The sequence below is a fragment of the Geospiza fortis genome, unplaced genomic scaffold (assembly GCF_000277835.1).
Source record: "Geospiza fortis unplaced genomic scaffold, GeoFor_1.0 scaffold5, whole genome shotgun sequence".
Taxonomy (NCBI): domain Eukaryota; kingdom Metazoa; phylum Chordata; class Aves; order Passeriformes; family Thraupidae; genus Geospiza; species Geospiza fortis.
The window spans coordinates 755,704-782,617 of record NW_005054421.1 but is presented as its reverse complement, the minus strand read 5'-3'; the positions used below and the strand labels follow the sequence as shown (position 1 = coordinate 782,617).

Sequence of the window (26,914 nt, the reverse complement as noted above, 5' to 3'; positions counted from 1 at the left end):
AAGAGAGACAGAATCACCTCCTTCATTCTAACAGAAATTGTTTTTCTTGCCTGTGAAACCAAGCCTTGTTTCTCTATTCTCCCTCTCAGAGTTCAGCCTTTCTAACAGGTGAGTTTTGTTATGATCAGAACAGTCTCTTGTCCCTAAACTCATCAGCCCTTCTGTGGATACAAACAGCATTGACAAGAGTGCATTCTTTTCATGTTTGCTGCTGCTCTGTTTGCTCAGAGCTTTCTAATGTCTGGTTTGGAATTCAGCAGAGGAGGGAAGGCAGGGCAGTTGCTTTTTGACTGTGGAGTTCAAGGTTCCCTTCAGTGACTTCTTGGAGGGGCAGTTGCTGTGCAGGAGGCCCCACCCTGGTTCCCCAGCACTGCTGCTCATGACTTGGGTGGCAGATGCACAAGGCTGCCCCATGTAAGCTCTGTGAGTCAAGTGTTTACCTGGGAAGTGTCACTGGCTCAAATTCCCAGGCTCGTTATACTTGAGAATCAACTTTTGAGTAGTGTTTACAATCATTTTTATCTCTGCTTGTTTAAATACAAAGGCTGGCTGGTCCCTGCAGTAAAGCAAGCACAATGAAAGTAGCATGCAAATTCTTGCAGAGTATCAGTTGCTGAAAACTACTCACAGTATTTGACAGGAAAACTGAGTAAAAGAAGGGAGAAATTTAGAATGTGTTTTTCATTATAATTATCAGTCCTAAGATGAGGCATCTAGTTGAAGTATTACAAAAAGTGGAATTGTGACAATGTCCTGCCTTAACTTGTTTCCTTGGAAATTCAACCTGGGGTAAAGACTAGGTGCTTGAGGCATTGCCCAATGTTTGTCATGTGCTGTAATGTGATTTTTACCATTTTCTTTCTGGCTGGGGCACTGTTGGAGCTAGAGGTTCCTTCGTGACAAATCAGAACTCTTTTTGGCATCAATTATATTTCACTTTTAATAAAAGTATTAGTGGCATCCTCTTTTCACTATTTCCCCAAGTTCATTCTTTGACTGAAATTTTTCATTCTAGTTAGGAAGTGGGTGGTAGGAACATGAGATGGTGATGGAAGCTGGCATGGTTGGGAAGAATAATGCTCATGGGTTTTTTTCTTCCCCATTGTTTTCTCAATTTTCTTAAAGTTTGTTTTTGCATAGGCAAAATTGCAGAGGAGATAATTATGTGAAGACTTTAATTATTTGCTTTTGCAGCAGTTAAACTCACTAAGCCTAAAGTTTCTTATACTGGTTTGTTCTGTTCCTTGGCACTGGGTTTTCTCTCATGGTTATGCTGCACCTTACATGTGCTGCCCAGGAGTTTACCAGGGTGTAGGATTTGGGGAGAACTTCCAGTTAGAGACTCTGCTCTTAGGGGACAGTATAAGCTGAACAGGTAGAAGCTGCAGTGCAGAGACACCACATCAGTTAGGTCTGAATTGAGCTGAAGACCTCATCTCAAATTCCCAGCTTGTACAAGCAAATAATACCATGAAACATTTATAAAAAGCTTGAGAGAGCTATCTATATGTAACCACAAAGAGAAAGCATAGGAAGTTGTAGTTCAAATAATGGTGTATTACATTTGTATTTTACTTGATGAGTGCAGTGTCTTTGACAAAGTACATCTGTTGCCATTTTTTCCATCTGTTTCTTCATAGTGTTTGTTCTATGCAGACTCTTCCCTTGGTCTAATACCACAAAATGTTTCTGAGGGCTGAGAGCATTTTTGTATATAAGATATAGAAAGTATCCAAAGTAAGGATATGCAAAGTGTGTACCTCGAGTTTTTGCACTTCCACATCCCCTCTTTCCAAGAGCATGATTGAATTATATTGCAAATCTGTATGTTACAGGGTTTAATAAAAGTATTAATCACTTGCTTATTCTTGTAAAATCTTTGGTTGAATGAACATTAAAAGTGCATTTAAATTGTCTATTTCTGTGAGTTAGAAAACATAGCAATGAAGATTTATGTCACCAACCAATTGCCTGCTCGGATGAAGAAGCAAGATTTAGTTGGGAGCTGTTTGCATCCTTCTGGATTTCTGTGTTTCCCTTGATGTTTTCTTGGCATGGGGGAGCACTGCCATAGTACTGAATCACAATCTCTCTGTTTCTTGCCATTGAGGAAGGGACATTTTGAGTTGCCTTTGACAGAAGGCCCATTCTGAGAACTGAGCAGTAACTTGTACTCCTGCTTGGTGTACCTGAGATCAGCAGGCTCAGTGCAGCACTGCCTTGTTTTGTGAGCAGGACACTGAGATGATGTGTGCAAATTGGCTTCTTTTGGAGCGTGCACTTGGATCTCTTACCCAGTAGTTTTTATTTGGCTTTAGCTAAACCATGCTTTTGAAGATTACCAGCATAAGTAGGAGCTCAGTCATCTCGAGAAGGACTGACCCCAAGAACAGAGCTGCTAGGACTGATTCTACTACGATGTCAACACAGGATTGGTGTTTCAGTGCAGGCTCCTGAATGCCTGTCCACAGTGATCCCAAGAGCTGTCCTGTCAATAACAGCCTTTCAGAGCTGTCATGAACAAAACAAGGGTGGTGCATTCCAAATTCGCTATCCCAAGTCTCCTTTGAACGTGTTCTTTTCCTGGGACAGACTTTCTGTGTCAGTACACAAGAGTGTCTATTTCTGATTAAGGAAGGTTTGAAATGGCTTTGACTGGTTGACAGCTGTTTGTTGACTTCTCCCAGTGATTTGAGAGCTCTGAGGGTTGATGTGGTGTTTGGCTGTGCCTACATTTTCATTCAGTTAGAGGTTGAGTTCTTGCATAGTTGTGAATTCCAGGGTGATTTTTTTTTTAAAGACTAAATGCTTCTACTGTTGTGCTTATCATTAGGGGGAGTCCTGAAAACTTTAAAACGTTAAATTTTCCATAGGTTGAGACAAGCTTGGGACATGGCAGTGGCAAATAACTGTTTGAATTGATCACATTCTTTCTGAGAGTTAAAGCTTTAATTTTCTTTTTCCATTTTTATTTGTTTCTGAGGAGCAGGTAACTTCAAGGGGAAGATCAAATACTATCAATTTCTACTGTTATATATATTTTTTATGTGGAAGTGGCATTAGAGAAGTATAGGAGGAATAGACAGTGAAAGTTGGTTTTAAGTTCTGCATGGTGAGAACACACTGGGGAAAGTGGAAATGCCCTTACATTTGACTCCACAAAGTTGAGATCTCTGGGGCAGTCTTGATGCAGATAGAAAACATCTTTCTGAAGGGATGTAAGCCTGCTTTGTACCTAGCCCAGAGCTGTGAGTGATGTCTTAATGTACCAGCCTTCATAAAGTTCTGTGTGCTGAAGTGTAGAAATAACATAAATGAAAGGTTTTTCCACGTTTGTGGGATGTTTTATCCCCAAACACCTCGTGTTAAACCTGTGGTAGTATGGAACTCAGTCACTTCCTTGCCAAAACTGCCAGACACCATAGGTACAACCCATCCATTCTGAGATGTGTTGCTGGAGCACAAGCAGCTGGGAGCATTTCTCCCAAATACATCACAGACTAGTTCCCTCTTCTGTCCCACCTCCCTGACCTCCATTGTGTGTTCAACACTTGTATGCTCAGAGGTTTGAAAAAAGAATAAACAGTGTGGAAGTTCTCCTCTGAACCCAGAAGGTGTAATTTGTCTTTCCTATCATAAACTAGTAAAGGCTTAATATTTGAGTATATCTTAGGCATCCCCACGCTATCCACCAACCCAGCTCTTGTGCTGTGGCTATTGAAATATCCACAATGTTCCTGGATTACTTCTGTTATTTCCTCTTTGTAAGTGTTCACTCTTTAGAAAATGACCACAAACATTTGCTCTGATATGTCACCTATTATAAAACTCTTTCAAGTGGGCAGGATGGCAAATCTGGGAGAGGATATATAAAAGACAGATGTTTGCACCAACTTGAATATACAGTGCTTAGTATTTTAATCCCTTGGTCCCTGTGGGATAGATATGTTGGTAGTATCTTCCTTTTATAGATGGGGAAAATATGATGAGGTAAATAAGAGGATATACTTAAGATCTATGTATATAAATAACTCAAAAAGATTTTTTTTTAGGCTAAACTACTAGAAGAAGTTACAGATGTTGTGGGTTTTTCTTGGGAGTGAGGACATTCATAACTACATCAGACAGCATTAAGAATTTATAGCATAAATATGCTTCAGGCACAGATCAATTAATAACTGGCAAAGGACCTAGCAAAGCACTCTCTCAGGGAAGGGATTATTCTGAAATTGTGCACAGTTACATTTCAGGCACCTTTCTTTTGTACCTTCTGGGATCAGTCACTGCCAGGAAATAGGAAACCCATCATATCTCTATTGATTGCCCACAGCCACAGGTACTTAGTGCAGAGCCTCTTCTTACCCAGGACATTGTGGTGCCTTCTGGAAACCCTCAGTTTTCCTGGTGTGCTGTTTATCATAGGGGTGTGTGCCCTTTGTTGTGTGCTGTGCTGCTCCCCAGGCAGCAGGAGGAGAGGGGAGGGTGATGTGAGGTCCAGGTGACTTAGGGCACTTCTTAGCTCAGGGCTTGCTCCATGGTCATCAGTCACAAAGGAAACCTGTGGGGTGAGGTTAACATTCATCACCCATTTACCAAAATACTGCTTAATACCCTAAATTAGCCACTTCCCCAAGGCAAGTGGCTTTATGTTGTGCACAGGAGAGTATTGTAGTTACTGGTAATGTTTTGTGCTTGGATGAAGCTCTTGCATTCATACATTTCCAAACCTGTCATAACATAATGATGCCAGACAGTCCCCTTGGGAGATGTTGTCAAGAAAACTGCTGCTTTTTCCTCTCACAATCTAGAAACTTAAAAAGCACTACAGTCCTCTAGCAGTGTAAGTTTCCTGAATTTCCAGTCTCAAGGAAATTGGATTCTGGTACTGGTCATCAAGCAGTATTTGAAGCTGTTTGGCAGTGCCTGGTGTTGGATTTCCATGTATTTCCTGGGGGGACTATGAGCTCTGGAGCTGTTCATCTGCTAATGTGAGTGCCTGTGGCAGTCTGTGCCTGGAGCATGAAGTCCTCTTTTTCAGCTGAGGCTGTGTGTGGAACAGGCTTCAGTTCCTGGGCTGAAGGACATCTGAGCATGCATTTTGTTAAAAGGATGATTTTTTCTGTAGTGTCTCTGGAAGGTAGAGGAGGATTTCTGGTGCTGTTTGGAGAACCATGGTGACAGCACTTCTTGGGGCTCCTCTTTGAGTGCTTTTGTTTCTTACATCAAGATGCTCAGTTATGGTGTCTTGAAAACATTCAGTTTGAACCTGCAGTGCATTTTCAGGAGAACCTCTTCAGTTCCATCACTGATTGGCAGTGAGGTGTGTGTTATTGATTCCTGCACATCTGTGGGATTGATAAGGATTGTCTCCAGCAAGTCTTTGTTTGGATTCTCTGGAGGCCAGTTTTCAGGCAGCAGTTCTTGTCCTAGGTGAAGTTTAACAGAGGCAATCTGGGAAACTGGCCCATGCCAGCAGAAAGGAGTCAGCCAGGAGTGCAGCTCTCTGTAGGTGTAGACATTAGGATAACTTTCAGTGGTTCTGCTTTCTCATTCCTTGCTCTCTTATCTGACAACTTCACTTTGGTTTCTAAGATAGGGTGACTGTTATTTGCAGGAAAAGGGAAGAGGGGAATTCTTCAGTAGTCCAGAGGGCTTTGGTGAGGAACTGTCAGTGTGTCCTATGGAAAATGGTTGTTTAAAACTGTCCTGATAAAAGCTCTATGCTTACAGGAAACGTTTACTTTGGTGTTTCCGCGTGTGTCTGTGGTGTCTCTGTAAAAACAATTTTTATGTTTGTCCAGCTCCTCAGTGACACACTCTTCAATTTTATTATGTTTTCTGATGCTTCCTGCTTCTATAGAGATACTGACTTGAGCTTTACAATTATTTTCCTAGGCTGTGCCTTGAGGCTGCTGCATAGCAAATGTTAAGCTAGCCTGTTTGTCTGGAACATCCCCATGCTGCTGGTTTGTCTGGAGAGCAGTGTCACAGCTTTATGCAGACAGCTGGCATCAGCTTTGAGCAGAGCTTGAACTAGACACCTCCAGAGGTTCACCCTAAATTTATTTAGCAAATGTAATAAAGAGAAAACTCGAATCTCAGAATGTCTCTCTTATTGCTTAAATTGTGAAGGTATGAGTTATAAAAGAAGTTATTGATCTTCCTAATGTTGAAAGAAAAATATCCTGTGTCACTGAGCCTTCAGAAATTTAGGGGTATTAACATAAAAGTCTTACTTGAAACTTTGAATTGGTGCAGCTGTTGAGGAACTGTGATGGAGAGGTTGTGTTGCTGTATCTCTTATTGTCCAACTGGTGAATGTTATCATGGAGAATTGACAGTGACGTGTCAGGTTTTCTTCTGCAGGGGAAATGAAAACTTTTTAAAAGAGGAATTTGATTTGAAGTGAATGGGAATGAAAAGTTTGTCCTCATTTATATTAGCTTGACATCTCTTTGAATTTTTTGAGAAGCTACATAGTTATGTGATGCCCACAGTTGTCTTCAGTGAATATTTTTTTGTTGGAAAGAGATTTAGTAGTAGCTGTTCAGTAAATAACCGCTGAAGTCTTTATAGGTTTACTACTTGACTCAGGTAAGATGGCTCTTATTTTCTTTTTATTTTAACCATTTTCTTTTTTCTATTCAAAGAAACGATTGAAAGCAGCAGAAGCAGAAAGCAAGCTAAAGCAAGTGTATATACCCAACTAGTAAGTATCCCTTGTTTTGTTTGTTATCTCATTGTAGAGGGATTGGTGTAGCATTTTCCACGTCCTACCAATATTATTATTTCCTGGTTAGGATGTTGTGCTAAGTGTTGCTCATTTCCTGCATTCTCTGTAATGTTCCCATCCTGAAGTGACTATTACTTATCTTCTAATTTTTATTTTTGTATGGACTGGGAGCTGGGGACTTGCTGGCAGGTCAGCATGGTTGTGAACAAAAGGGTAGCTAATTAACTGCTTAATAATCTATCTGGTTTTCTTAATTTTTCTCAGCAGTGGATCACCAATGCATGTTTGCTATATATCATCATATATTAAAAATAATGTATAATTATTTATAGGTGTACTTATATTTTAAAACAAAATTTTTAGTAAAATGTGTCTTCTCTTGCGTTTCATCTGCGTAGCCTAGTCAGTAGAGTAGTTATAATGCAGAACTTCAAGTCCACCCTTTCCTTTCGCTTTTCAACTTTCACTCCCAGATATGCTCCCCTGTGTATTATCCCCAATAACTTCTTTGCTCTTTTATGCTGTCTCCTTTTAAATATTTATGAACTTCTACCATCTGTTCTGTTACTTTAGATAAAACTAATTTTTATATATTTAGCTTGCAAGACAGCCCCTTATTTCTTCTGAAAATAGAGGATCCATGATTATATGTCAATACCTCTCAGGTGAATTTACTAAAAATGAGGTGTAATATCCAGAGTGAGGCCAAATAGATTTCTTGTCACACAATTTTTCAACAGTATTGCTTTTTGTGGACGGTGTTACTCTGCAGGGGGACGCTGGACATCAAATTAAACATGAATTCACAATGCGATAAGCTCGTAAAGCAAAAGGCAGTATAATTTAGACTGCAGATGCAAAAGGATATTGCAGACGAGAAAGCCTGGCAGTCCTGCTGTTCTCTTGGATTAGAATGTGTGGAGGGTGGGCTTTGTGTTTGGAAGGTTGTGGTGCTCATTTGATAATGGCTGCCTGGAGTGGCATCTTATCCCTCAGCAAGGTAATTCTTTTTCCTACCTAGAGAACACATAATCAAATCAGCAACTTAGCTCCCTGCTCCAGGAAGGGACCTGGCCCTGCCCATGTGGCTGCTCTTCTGTCTCTGGCTTTGATTTCCAGTCACGGGTCATTTTATGAGTGTTGTACCTTAACTTACATATTATTTAATTGATAAAATGGGGATACATTTTCCTCCTCCTTCAATATCCTTTCATGTGTATCGGGGAAAGTAGCAATTACATGGCTTACTTAATCCCACATGAATGCTTCTTCTGTTTTCTTGCTATTAATACCTCTAAAGGTGGCAACAATTAAATATTTCTAAGCTTTTTGGATTACTTCTACACAGGCTTGAGTACAAGGGCTGGCATATAGAGGCTGTATGACATCTACATTATCTTGTGACCTAGAAGGAGATTATATTCTTGGCTTGTAATAGCAATGCACGGTGTAGGGATCTAAATATCAATGTTATTGATTTGTCCTTATCATGTTACTGAGCCCATTCCTGTTTCTAGGCTTGAGCCATAATGATCCACTTGTCACCTCAAAATAAATTACTTGATGTAAGCTGTCACAAGACCTATGCAGAAGTGTATCACCTGATTGACTGAAACCCGTTTTAACAGTAACTGGTGTGAAATTGTTGGCAGTGAGAGACCCTGGAGGATATCGGGCTCAAACAATTTTACCTTTTTTTTTTCTCCGGCTGTCCTCCATTGATAGGGCTCTTGTTTGTTTCTCTGATGGTAAATAGGAAAATCTAGCAGAGAGGAGGAAGATAATAAGAAAAAGAATAGAAGCTGTCTTCAAAGGTCACATACATGTTACACAGTGACAAATAGCAGCTCTGTGTAAAGCTTTAGAGTTGATATTTTTTAACTTGAAACTGTACCCCAAATTTTTTGGTGCAGGTTACTGAAGCATGGAGGGTCATACAGGTAATTGATGTGAGGTTATCAAGCCTACACCAAAGTCTTAGAAAAACACTTCTGACTCAGAATGAATAAGCATTTCTGTACCTCTTCCAAGAATAACCCTGGTTTTGGGGCAGACATTTGTAGTTGACTCGACAGAACCTGATGTCTATAAATACTGCTTTGCAATGAAACTCTTTGGCTGAAAAACACTGATGTGCTTTCCTGGTGAAAGGAAAAAGTGTAAAATCAGTTGAACTCAGAAAATACTGGAAAACAAATGTTTCAGTTGTTTTCTGTAGCACTGTCTGTGTCAGTGTGAGTGGTGTTGAAGCAGCAACAGAAGTCTGAACACACAAAGATTCCACATTCTCACATCCTCGTCCTGCCATCTTCCAAAGTGAGTGCAGTGCTTGAAAACCTTCATACAGGTGTAGTCTCAGACTCTTTCTCCTTCTAGTGTATACCCAAACATACTTTTCACGTTGTTGTGGAAGCTGTACTCTGGTTTTACTAATCTTACAGGCATCATAGGTACCATCTTCTTTTTGATGAAGATCTGGTTGTGTAGCTTGTGCTTTTTGGGATTAGGACATCTGCAGTTGTGAAGGCTGAGACATCCAGTTTTGTGTTGCTTTTCCCTCATTTGCTTTGATCTAAGTGATATCAGAAGGGGTAAGAACAGAAAGGGAAGAGTGAACTGCTCCACACGATTTCCAGTCTCCAAAATGTAACTTTTAACTCTACATCTGTATGTGTTAATGAATACTTTCTATTTACAGTATTTTATCTGAGAATCTCAAAGCACATTGACAAGCTGCAAATGCAGCCTCTCAAAGGCTGTGAAGCAGGGAAATACTGTTCTCCCTACTGTGCCCCTTTTGTGAATCCAATAGGGAAACTGGAGGAATAGGTCAAAGCTTTGGTTCACTACAAAGGGCAACTGCTTAACAAGCTGAAGATAATTCCTTTGTCTGTTTCTTGCTTGTCCTCTGCTTGAGGAGCAAGATCGTTTTTCTTCCCTGTTTCATTGTGCAGAGGTCCATGGCAACATGGAAAACTTAAAAGGTGTAATGCTGCTCTTTCCTCTGTAGCTGTGCTAGTTCAAATGGCAATCCCCAACATTTTGTTGGAGAAAGCTGCTCCTATTCAGAAAGCATTGTTTAATGGTCATTAGACCTGCTCTTAGTAGTGGGTATTTACAGGAGGTTGGAGAGCTGTGAGGAAAGCTCACCTCTGTTGCCTGGATCCAGACACTTCCGTTAGATGCCTAGAGGTGAATGGCACAAGTGTGCCTTAAAAAGGATTTAAAATTGTTTTTATTTCTGAGGCTTTATTTCTAACTTGTTTTGTTGCATCCAGCACACATGGGTTCTTCAATAACAGGAAATACTCACAGGATGGTATTAAGTTTATAATTATTTCTAACAACAAAAATTTTATTGCTGTGCTGTGGGCCAAATGCTATCTACTCATCTGCTGAAGGGATATCAGTCTTCTGTGGGGATCAAGGTTATCTGCAGGTTGGGTCTTTTTTGTGCAGGTGTCTCAGTCTCTGTTGACAGGCTTCTCTCTGCATATGCTTTATTGCCTCCATCTCTTCCCTTGGGACTGAGCTGAAGAATACAGCCCAGAAATCTACACTTCATGAAGTCCCTGTTCCAGCATAACTGACTGCTCCTTCATAACTGAAACCCCTTTAAGAGACTTCCATTCCTGAAGCAAGAACTGGAAATGACAGTTTGCCATACCATCAGTATTCTCACTACCTTATTTGCATCTTTAGCTTCAGCTTCATTAATTGCTTAATGATTCATCCAGTTACTCATCTGATTCTCTTGTTAATAGCTGTGGCAGCTTTGGTGATATCAAACAAGTTTAATTAACATATCATCAACAGTTAAGAGCTTTTTGCTTCTCATATGATGAAAACATTATCTGCCTGAATTTTATTGCCACTCAGACACTTGACCGTAGCTTTGGAACAGGACACTCTCTGGTGCTTGCTGCAGCTTCACTACTTGTAGTGCTGCAAAGTCCTGGAGTTTACCTCAACTACAGCCTGTTAGTCCTTCTGATCAGCGTGGTTTGGTGATCAGCTTGCACCAGTGCATGCTTTCCGCTCGTGTTTTAATACAAGCTTGATCATGGTTTTAGAGAGGATAATGGAGTCAGGCCATGATCCTCCTTTCTAGTCCCAGTTCTTTTGACCTGCTTTGTTGGGCTTTACTGATGGATGTCAGACTATTTTGCTGTATTTTTGGGGAATAACTCCAAGGTATAGAATGGAAGCAACAGGCCTGATGTTGAAGCATAAGGCCTTAGTTTTCTTTACTTCAGACTTGTTCTATGGAGAAACACTGCCTGTAGCAGTGTGTCTGGGAGGGCTGTTTGTTTTGCAGCACTGGGGCAATGTTTGCATATGGAGTTTGCTGGTGAATCACTGGCAGAAGTTCTTTTGCAGCAGGTTACTATAGTGACATCCCAGAGCAGAGGAGTGTGAATGTTCCCTCTTTCAACTGCCCCTTTGTTAAACTGCCGTCGGATCTCCTGCCATCTGCGGGGTCAGAACTTGGTGCCTTTCTGATAAGCACCCTGAAGCACTTTAATCTTTGGAGGAGCTGGGCAAATTAATAAGCAGAAGGAGATGAAAAAATATTCAGGGTTGTGAATTCATCTAAATGTCTTTTTTTTAATCTCCTCTGCTGCTTTTGAGCTGTGTATGTGCTGCTCAGTGCACTATAAGGACAAACTACTTGCAGTGTTCCTGTGCCATTTGGCCTCCTGAGCTTTCTCTGCTGCAAAAAGGCTCTGAATTTTACAGTGAGAACACTATCAGAAGTTTTTCCTGGACTGGACAAACACACTCTTGCCTCCTTATGCAACCTGTGTGTAGTTCCTGTAGTTCATTCACAGCAGAACTTATTTTGTCTCTGTAAATGGAGCTTTACTGAGCTCTGTATATCAGGATCCGATTGGACGTTTTCAGATAAGAAGGATGTTTTCTGGCTTGCAGGGCAGCATCAGCTTTCCAGTTGTCTTCAGAATTATGTCAGTTGGAACTCCATTGTTTTTCATTGCTGAGAACATGAAACCTGATGCTGGTGTTCCGTTAGAAAGAAATTAATTTGGCTCTATTCCCACAATGCTGTTTTGGTAGCTCTAGCCTGGGTGAAACACAGCAAATGTTCTGGGTTACTGAAATCACTGTGACTCCTGTGTCAGTGTGCAATTGATGTGTAAGAAAAGGAGGTTGCAGAAAGCCATTTTAAGATATTTCTCCTTCCAAATCATGGGTTTGTTAGTTGGAAATAAAAGGAATATGCCCACTCCCTTCAGTCTTCAGGTAAGGGAACATGATAGAAATGTAACCAGCATTGCAATTGGGGCTCATGTTCAGCAGTTGGCTCCAAAGGCTGCCTGCTCTTTGTTGCTCCTATAATGTGAACCCTAACAGAACTCCAGAGTCCTTGCATGTTTGATGAACTCCTCGTGTGAAACTTCATGTACAACTTCTTCCACCTTCCTCTATTCTCCAAAAGTCCTGTCCCAGCAATAATCTGTCCTCCTCCTTCCCTCCCATGCCAGATTTTTTGAAGGCCTCTCTTTTCCCCCTCAGGCACTTCTTCCTCTGCAGAGATATTGTGCTATTCCATACTGCTCTCCATGCCAAGGTTTTGTTGGCCTTCCATTCTCAGCTCCCACCAGTAGCATTTGTTTTAGCTCGTAGCTCTTGGCCTTTCCAGAATCATCATTTTAAAAGAGGGTATAGGGATGAGCGGAGGTGACCCAGATGTTGTTGTATGTTGGGTGTTTTTGTGGGAATTGTGGCCACATGATGCAAACCCTTGCAGTGAGACAACATGGAAATATCTGTGACTGCAGTCTAGGGTTGTATTTCCCTGACTAAAGCAGACACTGCCCTCTCTCTGCCTGCTGCTCCTTCCCCCAGCCTTCTTTTTGGAGATTTAAGTAAAATATCTCTCATGTTGAGGACTTGTGAGATCTGTTTTTATCTGGATTCATATGATTGGGATAGTGAATAAGATATAAGTCTACCTGGACTGGTTTATTGTTTGTTAAAAGGTTTTGAAGTCTTGTAAATGGCATCCAACTATCATTATAGTTATTTTCATTATCAATATTATTAAAATATTATTAGAGACAGTGTGTTCATAGAAGTCAGATTGCTGGTAATTACAGCTGGTTCTGGAAGCCACATGCTGAATGAAATTTGAGTCTTCAACCATTTTGGGCCATACTTTCAAAAGTCAAATAAAAAATTGCATACTTCAATTAACACTTGTCATTCTTTTTGCTTTGTGTCTTAAGTAACAAGCCAAACCCCAACCAGATCAATGTAAATAATGTCAAACCAGGAGTGGTAAATGGTACTGGAGTCCAGGCACAGAACGCGGGAGCAGGACGGGCCTGTGAGAGCTGTTACAGTAAGTGCCAGAATGGCAGCTGAGATGGAAATGTTAAAGTCAAAGCTATCTTGTGCTGGGGTGGGGGCAGAGCTGGATATTGCAGCATTTAAAAGTTTGGGGTTTTTTGAGGTTGTTTTGTTTAGTGTTTGTTTTGTTTTGTTTTTTAACTACTAGTGTTACATTTGTAAATAGAATTATGAAGTACTAAAGGGGCAGTTAGTAAATGTTCTACATAATTGCATGTAACTATTGAGTGAATATTTAAATCACTAATGTGTGAATTTGACAATTTTTTTCATCATTTTTAGTAGTTTTCAAAATATGTGACACCACTGTGTTTGATCTGCTGCCTGATATTATACCGAGTTCTAATGATTGTGCTCCTTTATGGGGAGCCTGTAGAGATGCTGGAATGATGTTGTATGAGAGGTCAAGTCACAGACTCTGTACACTTCTCAGTTGTAAAATTAATATATGGGAAGTTCCTGAAGGCAGTCTTTGCTGTTTCCCATGTTCTGCCGAAATTCTCTTGCAAAAAGAGAACCTTCTCATCCATTGGCAGGAAATCTTCCCATGTCAATAATTGTTTTTTTTTCTGTTAGCTTTTTAAAAGGAATGTAGATTAATTAATGTAATCAATTCTGCTGAAATCACAAGTATGTTTAACAGTGGTGATGACAGTGAAAGCCATCATCAGTTTTGAAGGTCTGTTTGAACTTTGCTCTGTGTGTGGGGGGATGTTTTCTTTTGTGCTGCTTCTAAAGAGAATAAGATCTGAAAAGTGATCCTGTGTAAGGATATATATAATTTCCACCTTTGTTATCTCTAGCCACCCAGTCTTACCAGTGGTATTCTTGGGGTCCCCCTAACATGCAGTGTCGCCTCTGTGCATCCTGTTGGACCTACTGGAAGAAATACGGTGGCTTGAAAATGCCAACACGCTTAGATGGGGAGAGGCCCGGACCAAACCGCAATAATTTGGTGGGTATCCATCAGGCAGCCTGCTGCCTCTGCCTGGCAAGCTGAGTGTCATGCTTACCTAACTGCCTGCTCACTGGTCTTAAATATTTAACCACCAGAAGAATGCCTGCAGCCCTCGTTGTTGTCCTTGGGTTTGGTATTTCGTGTCAAGCAGAAGTTGGCGCATTAACCTCGATAGAAGTGATTTGTTGCCAAGTACTGCCCTGAGGGAAAAAAACCCATCGTTTGTTTAGCAAACCAGCCTTCAAATGCTTAAAATTACTTAGTGGAGATGGCAGAAGCTGAAATGCCAGCCAGTGTTTCTGGTATTTGGTTTCCATGTTTTTTGCTGTAGGGGGAACAGCCCTGTTTTTTTTCTCTCCAACAGAATTAATTATTTCCTGAAACCTATTTACTTTCCCAAGGAATATTCAAAATTAGATATACCCCAAATCGCTAGTGACTTTTTAGAGATCCTTTATCTTGTTTTTCTACCTAATCCTAATTTTTTAAATAATCCTCCTTTTTTTGGATAGGTTTGAGTAAGCATTGTATGAGCTGTTGCTGTTTAATTTTTTCTCTCTTATTTGAAAACCAAAATTCTCAGATTTTTTTCTGAATTTGGTAGGAATTTCATCTGGAAGCATTAGACATTAAGCTGATTGGAGAAGGTAACTGTATGACATGGATAGAAGGATAGCACACACTGAACGTTTATCTCAGGATAATTTTTTTCTTCTCTCCTATTCTTTGCTATCATTCCCTTTCCATTTCTTTTGTTTAACATTTATCCTATCCAGGCTTCTCTTTGCCTTCTGAAGCATCCTTCGATAACTGCCTTATACCTCTTGTTTGTTAATTAAAAGTATGTAAATAGTCATAGAAGGGAAAGCCTTTTCTCCCCAAACTGAAGTTTCTTCCTGTTTTCCAGCTGTGGGTGGGTCTGAGATAAGATACTACTTGCATTATTTCATTGGTTGACTTAGTTACTTTTCATAAAGAAGATAATTACTTTGGTTCTCAGTAGCTAATAAATGTCTTCCAGTAGTATTCTTTATTATATGCAATGAATATGAAATCTGTCTATGAGTACATTTGTTAAGAGTAAGAATTAAAAGAAATTCTTGTAGCTTTGAGCCAGAAACATTCCTGCATGCCGTACATTTGCTTTGGAAAATGAGTTTTTGGTGTATATTTTTGTTACGCAGCTCTTTCTGATTTTCCCCTCCTTCTGACAAATGCTTTGTTATAAGAAGTTTGCATTGTACCTCCAGAGCAACCCTGAGCACCCAAAACTAGAGAGTCTTTCTGTTGTGTGTATAAGCTCTAAGTCATGTGATAGCACCAGGTAACTTCTTCGTGTCTGGCTTTGGATGCCTACCTTAAAGCTTGTGACAGCATAGAAATAAATGCTTCCCTGCAAAGTGAAAAGGTTTACCTTCATTTTATACTTTGAGATATTAGGAATAAGACTTGGGAAATGAGGAGTAGCTGGGTTAAAAATATTTTCATTTGTAATACCATTTCTGTTCTTGTGTCTGAGAATCAGTAGTTGAAAGTGATTTTACATAATAGTTTCTCTTCTTTACAGCTGTACTTTCTAGTAATTACTATTTTCAGAAATCATTTTTGTTTTCCTTTCCCTTCAGAGTCCTCATGGTGTGCCAGTACGAAACAGTGGGAGTCCCAAATTTGCTATGAAGACACGACAAGCTTTCTATCTGCACACAACAAAACTGACCAGAATTGCCAGACGTTTATGTCGAGATATCTTGCGCCCTTGGCACGCTGCAAGACACCCCTATCTGCCTATCAACAGTGCAGCAATCAAAGCAGAATGTGAGTGAGCTGCAGCTGGGACCTCCTTGCTAAGGAGTCCTTTGAGATTCCTGTCCTGGAAAGTTTTGAGTTGCAGCATGCTGAGATGCTCTCTTGCACGTAGCTAGTGCTTTCACAAAACCTAGGTGTACTTATAGAGCCTTCTAACTGATGGTAGGCTGAGCAAAATAACTTTGAAAGTTCATGAGCTGTTTGTTTTAAAACATTTGTGTTTGCTATTACATGGAGCATTCTCTGTGTTTGTGTCCTGTTGCCAGGATCTGCTTGCCACCTGTAAAATTCCTTTTAATGGCAGAGCTCTTTCAGGACACTGGAGTTGCTCGCTTGGTTTTGCTATAATAGCTAAATGTCTTCACCCTCTAATTATTTTTCTGTGTTTTACAGGCACAGCACGTTTACCTGAGGCATCAGAAAACCCATTGCTATTAAAGCAAGTGGTTCGAAAGCCTTTAGAAGCAGTACTCCGGTATTTAGGTATTAAACAAACCAAACCATCACGTGCAAAACCCCCCAAACACAGGAAACACCCTCCTAGCTACTCTGCTGACCATTTGGGTTTTCCACTTGGGTCCAGATTTAGATGCTCCTTCAGGATTAAAAACAAACAAACAAGAAACAAGGCACAAAAAAAACCCACTCCACAAACAAAAGAAAACTTACTTAAAACCAATCTCGTTAGCTTGTCCTTTTTACTTTTCCTACTTTATCTGGCAGAGCCAGTGTCTCTGCAGTCCACTCTGGGGTCATAAAGCTGTATCAGAAACTTGTTCAAGTGAAGGGAGGGATGTGTTTGCTGTGGCTTCTGATGTATATGGAGGCATGTTACCATCTGCTAGTGGAGGCACTAACATGTTTTGGGAACATTTGATTATTCAGTTCTTCTGGTTTTGGGCTGTCTGGAGGTGGTTTGTGCAGTTGGGTCCTCCAAAAAGCCTCTTGGGTTTAGGACAGCACTGTGTCCCACAGCTTGTGAATCAGCTGATGGCTGTTCTGTGCTGAATCTAGACAGAGGGATCATACTTCTATTTTTCACTTTCCTCTTGGGTTTTGGTGGGGTTTTTATTATTATTACAATTTTCTTGAGGACTCTTGCCTCATGAACTGATCTTTGGGGCAGGACTGTGTAGCCCCATCCAGAACTTCGGTGTAAGTTTGAGCTGCTGGAAGCATCCAGAGTGATGCTGTGTAACATGCAGTGCTGACTCCAGACAAATGCCAAATGCTTTTCCCCAGTGCTCCCTGTTGCCCTGCAGACATCCCTCAGGTTGTTCTGGCAGCCAAACAAGAGTGTCTCCTCTTTGAAGGCTTCCAGCTTTGCAAGGAAGTTGATTGCCTTTTCATTTAGATAAGCAGCATTGGAGTTGATTTTAGGTTTCTGTGAACGTTTTTGTTGATGAAATATTGTAAGGCTGAGGGTGTATTAAATATTTACTGCTCTCTGTTGGGTGTTGTACTTCTGCTGTGTACTAATGGGATACATGGATTGAGAAACCTTTGGAAACATGCAGTGCAACAAAAGACAGCAAATGAAGGGAGAAGTATGCTGTTGGATAAAATCCTTATTTTCATAATTGTACAGAAAGTAGCAGCAGATTTTGAGCCTTCCTTGCCCTGTGTCAGGGTCTCCACTGGATTACTGAGCTGGGAGAAAAGAGTGGTGGAAATGGAGGGAGGACTGGCAAGGAGGTTTTATGGTGGTGTTAGTGGGATTGAATTTATATCTTATTCTGCTGTTGGGCCTGTGAGGGAAGACTCAATTCAAGTTCCCATTTGCTGTTTCTTGGAACTTTCTGAAAGTCTTTTCTCAACTCAAAGTTGAAGAGTGTGGGCTTGAGGTCTGCCTTGGCCCAAAGCTTGAATTCAGATGTTGTGTTCTTTATAGTGGATCTTTGAACCTTCACTTTTTTTTGCTGTTGGAGAAATTGTATTTTTTATAAACTTTTCTGGCAAACTGGCAGATTTGTAATTTCCCCAGAGTTTAGGGGTGTGTTGCATGACCAGCATGGCCAAAGTTGGGTTGTAGTATCCAGCACCCCAAAAATCTCCCCAAATTATTGGAGAACAGTGTTACAGAAATAGATACAAAGTGCTTTTGCTATCAAATCTTATTTTAGGGTAATAGTATGATAATGATTTTCATGTCTTCAGTAGTGGTGAATTCCTAAATATATGGAAATGCTTTATATCAGTAGCAATCTCCTGTAGCAATCTCAAAACTCCTGAGTGAGATAGTTTGTATGTAAGAGGAGGTGTACTTGGTCACCTGGGAAGTTTGCAGGTTGTTTTCAGATTTATAATTCCAGTATTTTTGCTAATAAAAAAAATTTCTACTTTGCTGTTTTCCACCAGAGTCTCATCCATGTCCTCCAAAACCAGATCCTGCGAAGAGCTTGTCCAGTTCTCTCAACAATCTGACTCCTGCTAAGTTTACACCTGTCATTAATAATGGGTCCCCAACTATCCTGGGAAAAAGAAGCTATGAACAACACAATGGAATGGATGGTAAATATTTTTCCACAAAATTCATGTTGTGTCTGTAGGCTTTTTCTTCTGTCCTTTCGGTATACAAGGAGATTATTGAAACTCATAGTCCTTTGTATAAATTCTGAATTTCTTATTCTTGAGGGAGGTTATTTTTAACTTTTGTAAAAGCCACCTGTCCCATTTCTCCTTTTGGGTGAGGCACATGGTATGTACTGCCTAGGAGGTGCATGCACACAAAGTCACTGTGCTAGTGGAACTCTGCCTGCCTTGGCCAACCTTGCAAATGGAATAGTGAAGGAGAAACTTCCCTTCAGTTTTTAAATTAGTAGTGTGAAGAATACCCTGATAGACTTTTTGAGTGAGGTTTCCCTTGTTGGCCCTGTTACTGGCCACCTCTGTGTTTGGGCTTCACCTCCTCAAGAGGAGGAGGCAAGGGAAAGGTGTTTGAAGTGGGAGATAGAAGCAGGATGTTCCTGGTGTGGACTCCAGGCCTCTGTTCTGAAGAACTGCTCTTGCTTGAGTGTGTCAGGGAAGAGAAAGTGCAGTCTCTGTCAGATGAGAGAAAAGGGTCTGTTGAAATGGTCATAACAGGAGTGAGAACACAGAAGGTAGCTCTTCCTAACAGGGGAAAGGAACAGTTGGTGTAGTGGTGACTCCAGCAGGGAGGGAGATCCAGTGAGTCTTTCTCATTTTTTACCTTTAATTTTAACTTTATAAGTAGCTTATATAATTACAAACATTTGATGATATCTGATTGTGTTTTAACATTAAGAACTTTTAAAACTGCTGCTGTTCAGGTTGCTGATGTGATGTTTTTCTCTTTTCTGTTTACTTGTGCTCTATCAGGCAACATGAAGAAGCGCCTGTTGATGCCTAGCAGGGGTAAGACCTTAAAGCTGCGCTCAGCTTATGCTAGGAGAGTGATTTTTAGTTTCATCTGCTGGCTTGTCTGTGCTTTGTGGCTAATGAGTCTGTGTGCACCTTCTGTGTTGATGTCTAAGTGTTCCTTGGGTAACCACTTCCACCCATGGTTTTGCTGCTCACCTTTCAGGCTTTTCACATGCAGGCAACAAGTTGTGCACCTGTACTGAAGACATGAAGTCCTGTGTTGAGAATTGGTTCCTAATTCCTCAAGTTGACAGAACAGTCTTCCAGCAGTTCTGTGAAACTGCAGGAAGCTGTGATGGTTGGTTTGAAAATAGGGGTTGTTTCACTGTTTGACTTCTAAGAAAGCAAAGTTTCACATGTCTTGAACTGCTTTGAATTCGCTTGGACCAAAAGAAGTAGAAGACAGTATTTACATCAAGTCCCCAGTTCAGCCCTCTGTATTTTCCAGTGAGAGTGGACAGTCCCACTGGTTAGAGACTGTCTGCACATTCTCTGCAGGCAGTAGAAAATGATTTTCAAAGTTTCCATTGATTAAAAATTAATCTGTTCTAAGTACTGAAAAGATGTCAGAATTTTTCATTTGTGATCGTGCAGGAAACATGTCACTGCTCCAAATGTAGCAGAACGGATCAATTTTGAATATTTAGGAGACAGACAACCACAAAATCTCACTGTGAACAGGCAGACACAAAAGCTTACATGTTGCCATGAACTGGCCAGCACTGCATGCCCTGATGATGATCCTTGTGTTTCGTGGCTGAGACAGTGGATGGCTGTTACCCATATTTACATGCATGCAAATATGAGTGTATGTGGAGAATGCAGCAATGACGACAGGGGTTGTTCTACTGTCTTGCTCTCCTTGGGAATTTATTCCTTGATACCCTGTTGCTGAGTTTTTATGTGCTTTGTAACTTGTCTTTTGGGAAGAGTAACAAAACCCTGCTGCATTGGTCAGTTTGGCTTCCTCTGAAGCTTCATCCAGTAATGAGTGATGTAGGTGCAGAGTAGCTCACTGAGTTTCCACAGCTCCTGGTGATTACCTGCGTATGGGCAAACCTGCTGCTCCCTGCTGAATGTCCTCCTCAGCAGATGACACACTTGGGAAGCTCAGAGATGTTGTGGCCCAGAGGAAGGAGGTAGAACAGATCCTGCCCTCTGGAAATCTCTCTGCAGAGAGCACTGGACCTGATAACCAAACACGATTTTCTGGAAATGGAGGATCCCTGTTTTAGTGTTCCATTCACTTAGAACTGTTGCTGGAGCTATCTGGAAGATGATTTTGGAAAAGTATCTGTTCCTCAGAGTTTGTGTTTCTCTGAAGCAGGTGTGTGTAGCTGTGCAGGGCCTGGATCTTCCCGAGCACCTGCTGCTCTACCTGTTGGGTCTGTACTCAGCCAGCCACTGAAATACTTGCTGGAGTACTTGTTCCTCTAACTGCAAGGTAGCAGAATCCAGTTCACTCCCAGAATTGGTTTACCTGCTGGGGTAGTGAGTGTTAACTGGATATTCTTGTGAGCAGTTCAGCTTAAACCTGTTGGCTGAGATTTGTTTGTGAATGGAAAATGTTTGCCATGCTGCAGTTTTGCATTTGTAATATTTCCTGAGCCTGGGTTGCTGGAAGCTTTGCCAGGACTGAGAGGGAAGCGTTCCACCTGCAAGGAAACAACATTTAAAGAACTTGGATCAAGATCTTTGATCCAAGGGGAGCACAGGGAAGCAGATGGTGGAAGTTTGGTGGATCTCTTTCTGTCCTGGTGCCAGTTCATATGTTGGTGCCTCTTAGCACAGGTTCCCAGCTGCCTTGTGTGTGAGCTGGTAAACCTTGCTGGTTGTGGGTATGGATACAACTGGTTTCTTGTGCCATGAAAGGACTGGGATTGTGGCACTGAGGCTTCTCCTTGGTTTTGGATGGAGTCATCCAGGTTTAGTAGTCTGGGGGGCTCCTGGCAGGAAGGGCACCAGTTGGAACTACTGTGAAGAAGAGGTGAATGGCAGTGAGAGTGATGAAGCCTTGTGGCCAGAATTTAGGAGCCAGTGAGTGAGTATAAAAGGATTGAAATTATCCCATCTATTCAGAATAATTGATTTTTGGATTATAGTTGGCCTATAATAGTAGAAAAAGATTGAGAATAAGCCTGACTTGTTATAATTGGTCAGAGTCTGCATTTACCCAGATACTATGGGAAATTGAGGGTGTTATTTTCATGTTTCTCATCTCCTCTTGACATACTGACTAGTTTAGGTCACTGTAGGGGTGTGCACTGCAGAAAAAAAGATGGTGTTAAGATGTCTGCACAGAGAGGCTGAAATTCTTTCTGCACAGCTTTAGGTTCAGGAAGATGCTTTGTCCACCTGTGTTTAAATAGTTTCCAAAGAAATGTTAACCTAGTGCCAAATTGTATGTGTTATCCAGGACTTTTTCTGCTTCCTGCTGCTGTGCTGCATTGGTAGCACCTGGAAGACATCTCAGGGTTTGGACAGGTCACCGTGCCAAAGTCTGTGACAGGGGACAGTGACATCTTTTCTGGTGGGCTTTAGCTGAAGTCTCTTGGCTGGTGATGAAAGCCTCATGGTGCTGGGCCATCACCTCCAGACACAGGGGAGAAGCCTGAACACTTATGAAATAATGGCATGTGATGGTTTTGTAAGGCTTTCCTCAAGGCCAGGGTGTAAAGCAGAATACAATCAAGAGGTTTATTTGCAGGAAAGAGCCAGGTAGCAGCTTGTGTCTGTATAGTGTAAAGCATTAAGGTACATTTTTATACACACCAATTGCTGAACTTCAAGGAGTAGTTCACATTTTTCCTTTGGAATTCTGTCTATTTGTTTATTTTTTTCTCTTGCTACTGTAGTTCCAGCTAAGTAATTTTAACTTTTTGACTTTTGTTTTTCTGGCTCATCTCTGCTTAGCCCTTGAAACCTGAACTTCTTCAAGCTCTGAATATGATTTATCTGGCCAGGCATTTTGAATTTTGACCAGTGCCTGAATTCCAAGAACAGGAAAATAGTCTTAATGTCATGTTCTCACTGCTTCCACTTTACTTTACAAGAAGATTGTAGTTCTTTCATCTATTTTGTTTTCCTCCTCTTTAAATCATGTTGGAGGCATCATTAGGCATACAGTACACTTCCCAGCTCTCCTTCAACATTAACTTAGCATGGACAAATTGCTACAGAATCCTATTTTTGGAACATGAAAAGGACACAGAGTCTCATAAGCTGTCAAATAGAGAGAGATGTTAAAAAATCTGTAGTTTATTGCTTTTTCAGTAGTGTTCTGGAGCTCAGCTGACAGTCTTTGCCATGAAACTTCCTCTGGGGAGAGAGAGAGAGGATGTTTTGTGTGCAGGAACCTGTTTACTTGATTCCTTACAGCCATGCAGTGTGGGATCTGTGTGGCACTTGGCTATGCAAATTCCCGCTGGGGGAGTGGAGAGAGCATTGTTAGATTTTTATTTTTCTCCCCTCTCTTTTACACCATGCTGGCTTTCATCTAATCAAAATTGTTTTTCAGGGTCATCACATGCACTCCTAAAATTGGCAGAAAGAGGGAGAACATGAATGAGCAGCTGCAATAAAGGGAAGGCTTTTCCCAGCAACAAACTTGCATTGATAACATGGTGGTGGATCGAATGCTGAAAACTGGAGAGGGTTTATAGAAGAGCCATGAAAACAGGGAAGGGACTGGAAAACACTCTGTATAATGGAAAATGCTTCTATCAAAGTGGAAGTTGTAGATGCTTGTCTCTGCTGACAGGAACAGCAGAAGTATAATAATAGGGGGCTTTCAGTCTAGCTAGGAGTGCAACAACAAGCTGCAGTAGCCAGAAGGTACAATTGGGGCCTTTGGCTGGAAAAAAGCTGCAGATTTTTGAGTGAGGTTAATTAACTGTTGGAATACCTTGCTTCTGCTGCTGGGGATTTCTAAACGCAAATGGAATGTCAATCTAATTTAACATGTTCTGGTTCATTGTTTCTCACATCCTTTTTGGGAAAAGTGAATGAACCAAAAGTGGAAGCATTCATAAGCCTGGCATGGCCTTAGCTCAGTTATCAAGAGATGAGGATGGCAGTGGAAGAACTGTTCTTGAACAAAAGCAGCTGTCAAGGTGGAAAGATAGGGAAGTTATCTAACATCAGCTATGTAGGGAACCAAAACTATCTCAATATTTTATACACACACACACACATATATATATATATGTTTTTTTCTGACTTAGACTTGCAGAAAATGTGGACTTACCTGTACACATAAGTTGCATTAAAATTCTGCCTTTATCACCAGTGACCCCAGCTGTCCTTCTAAAAACTGAGGGATAACCAGCCAATGGAAATGTGCCCATCCAGGAATTACTGTAAATGGCAGGGAATGTTGGCCCTTTAATAAATGGTGGGGTGCTGGGGGAAAGGCCTGGCCTTAGCTGTTGGAATCCAGACCCCAGTAATGCTGGGTAGTGACAAGAGAGCAAATGTTCAGTGCCAGCTGCAGCACAGCTGGGAAGAATGTCAGGTTGCTTGAACTGCTTTTTGGAGACCCCAAGAGCCATGTGCCTGTGCAACTTTCTTGCTTTAAGATTATTTGCCTAAAGTAATGATTATTTTTGAGGATTTCATATGGGATTTTTTATTCAGCTGCTAAGTGAAACAATTTTCACTTGCCTTCAGTTTAGCCTTGATATTCTGATTAGGTTCTTTTGGTGTTGTGAAGAAAGATCTGAAAATAAAATCAGCAGATGGGCATCATGCTCTGTGGATCAGCTAGTGAAAACTATTTCGTTTAGTAGTGATGGCATGGAGTAGGATGCAAATGTTGGTTGAGAGGAGAGTGCATATCCCCAGGCAATGGCAGAGAGCAGGTGTAATTAATGTGAGAGGAAATTAATGTATAACAGAGCAAGGACAGATTTGCAAGTGCCCTGGATAGTACAAAGCCTGAATTTGTAATTGAGTGGAATGTGTGCTACATATCATTCATATATATATAATCTAATACATGCTCACACACATATATGTGTATTGTGTATGATGTAAAATACTCCTGATGCTAAGAACAGTGAATAATTCAGTGCTGTCTAGTTTAGATAGCATGGATCAGCAAATCCTAAAGCAGAGAGGTGCATAGTTTTGTCTCCTCTTTTTTTAACCACTTGGTGTGTTACAGCCAGGCAGAATCCACCATGATGCTCTTTTTGGAATATGAGTGGACAGTATTGATTGAGTCAAGCCTGAGACAGAGAGCAGCTCTCCCTTCTCACTGTGCTTATCCAAGGAGAGCTGCTGGCTCTCTGCAGTTGGATGCCACTGTTCAGAAAGTATTAGCAGGGTTCTTGAGGTGCTTGTAGCAGGAGGTACAGCCTTGCATGAACAGACACATCACCTGGGAGGGGCTGTGGTTACAGCAAGTGAGTGTGACCTGCTGGACCAAGCATTTTAGGAAGTGCTGTCAGAATCCAGTGATGTTAATGTGCAGGGCTTGATGGAAGGAGCTGGGTACAGACCAGTACTTGCCCATCCAAAATTAAAGCTGCTCTTTGCAAAATCTCTCATTTGGAGTTGCTGTGTGTTTAATGTTGTCTTGGTTTTATCTGTCCAACAGAGAACTCTGATCACTTCTGTGTTTCATTACAGCCAAACCAGTCTGTGTATCTCTATTGGTTGCATGGGGCTGAGCTATTGTATTCTGAGCTACTTGAATCTTTCCCTTTTTTAACCTTAAGTCTTTTCTTTCCTTTCCTTTGCCAATCTTGGTAGGAACTTACTTAGGTAAGTAAATTGCAATTTAAACATTGTTTTTATGTACAACAGAGTTTAAAGAAAATGTTACGTCTAGGTGGTGTTTGGCACAATTTATGCTCTGTCCTGCTTGTTGCACTTATATTTCTGAAAGTTTGTAGCCTCTGGTTGTTAGAAGGTGGACATGAACAGTGGTAAAACATTCCTGGTAGCTATAAGAGAGGCAGGGGTGCTGAAGTGTTCTTGCAAGCTGGCAAAAAAGTGTGTGTGTGTGTATGTCAACACACTGAGACTGCCTTGAATGAACCAGTAACTTGGAAGTGAAATCCTTGTTCATCAAGCCTTGTTCATGCATGAATTTTTATATTTTTCTCTAGCTTACTCACAAATGTGGTACTGTTGATGTTTTTGTTAGTGCTGGGAAGGATGGAGTCCCAGGAGGAGGATTACTTTTGGAACAGGAAAATGCACATGAAGAGTATATGGATTTTAGAAAGCAATAGTGAAGTCACTGGTTGTGAAATTCTCTGCGTTTGTTGTGATTGAAGATATGCTTCTGAGTCTTAGTGCATATTACATGTTCTGCATGATACTTCTTGTGGGTAAACAAAGTAGAAACCAAATGCCATCTGTGACTAATTGCTTGATGAAACAATTTTTGTGTGTGGTGGATGTGCAGAAGATTGGAGTCAGTAACTTTGAGTAAACACAAGTTTACTAACTCTGAGTTGTGTCCAGGCTGGAAGCTGGGCTACTCTTCCTCCTTGGTACAAGGTCAGTTCTGTACAGACTTGTGTCAGACTGTAAAGAAATGGGCTGTAAAGCCCCAGCAGCAGGGTGTATGTTCAGGTGTGGAAAAGCCCTGGGTGGTTTCTGACCAAGCAGAAAGTTCTCCGTGCTTCAGCAGTTTCTTGAAGCTTGCTGTAGTAACTTCATGGGAATATCCCTGTGCTCCAGCCTGCACTGGGCTCACTGCTGGGGGTTTAGGCTCTCCTGCTTCTCCAAGTGGCAGCTGTGTGTTGTGTGGTGCTGGCAGAACAGCAGGCAGAATGTGAGCAGTGGGGGTAGTTTTGGAATTGTGCCATCGAGGTGCTGAGTCGCAGGGGATGGGACTGGAGCAGCAGAGAGCATGTCTAGAGTCAGGCATCCAGTGGGACCAGATGTGCTGGTTTGCTTTCCATTGGGAAATGAGATTCTCCCTTGCTCCCTGTGTTTTTGAGTGCCAGCTGTCCCCTACTCCCACAGCGTGCTCTTGGGGCAATGCTGTAGTTGCTGCTGCAGGTTTAGGCATTCTCTCATTCAAATTATTTTTATAACAAATCCTAAACCATGTGAGGCAAATGACATGAGATTGTTGGAACAGGCTGTTTGACTGAGAGGTGGTTTCCCTGTCCTCGAAAGACAGCACAAAGCTGCAAAGCAGCAGCAGTAACAGACTTGTGTTGCTGTTTGATTGCAGTCCTTCCCCACCTGTATTTCTTTGGGAGAAAGTCTATTCACCTGCAGCTTTGGTACTTCAGGAATGAAGGGATCATTAGGGCATAGTAACCTGCTGGACTGGTTTTCATCCAAAATCTCTGATTGTGCTTAGCTTGAGGAGCAGTTCTGAGGTCCTTGGCACGGAGCTGTGGGGAGCAGCCCTGCCCTGAGGGTGCCAGGTAATCTGCAGTGATCAGCTGTTTCATTGCCATGTCAGTAAGGTGTACAGTTGGCTGTGGCAAAGGACATTTATGTTTCTCTGCAGCTATAGCTTCAATTGACTTTGTCTTCATTTTATTCTCTGGGGCTTCCTCTTTATTTCAGTGTATAGAGGACACTGGCAGGAAGAATTGGATGGCAAGAGATTTTCTACAACTTTGGGTTCTTTTCAATGCTACCCCTAACATTTAGTGTGGAGTTTTGAGAGTATGTTTCAATTTCTTTGGCTG

General features: G+C 41.3%; 1 protein-coding gene across 1 annotated transcript in view; it reads left to right on the top strand.

Moving 5' to 3' along the window:
• The window catches only part of MTA1 (metastasis associated 1), a 61,361-nt gene that overhangs the window by 22,805 nt on the left and 11,642 nt on the right, over positions 1–26,914 (top strand). The window contains 8 exon segments of the mRNA XM_005426705.2: positions 6,608–6,709; positions 12,982–13,097; positions 13,909–14,060; positions 15,689–15,878; positions 16,263–16,352; positions 18,228–18,380; positions 19,209–19,244; positions 25,005–25,016. Coding sequence (XP_005426762.1) covers positions 6,608–6,709; positions 12,982–13,097; positions 13,909–14,060; positions 15,689–15,878; positions 16,263–16,352; positions 18,228–18,380; positions 19,209–19,244; positions 25,005–25,016 — 851 coding nt within the window.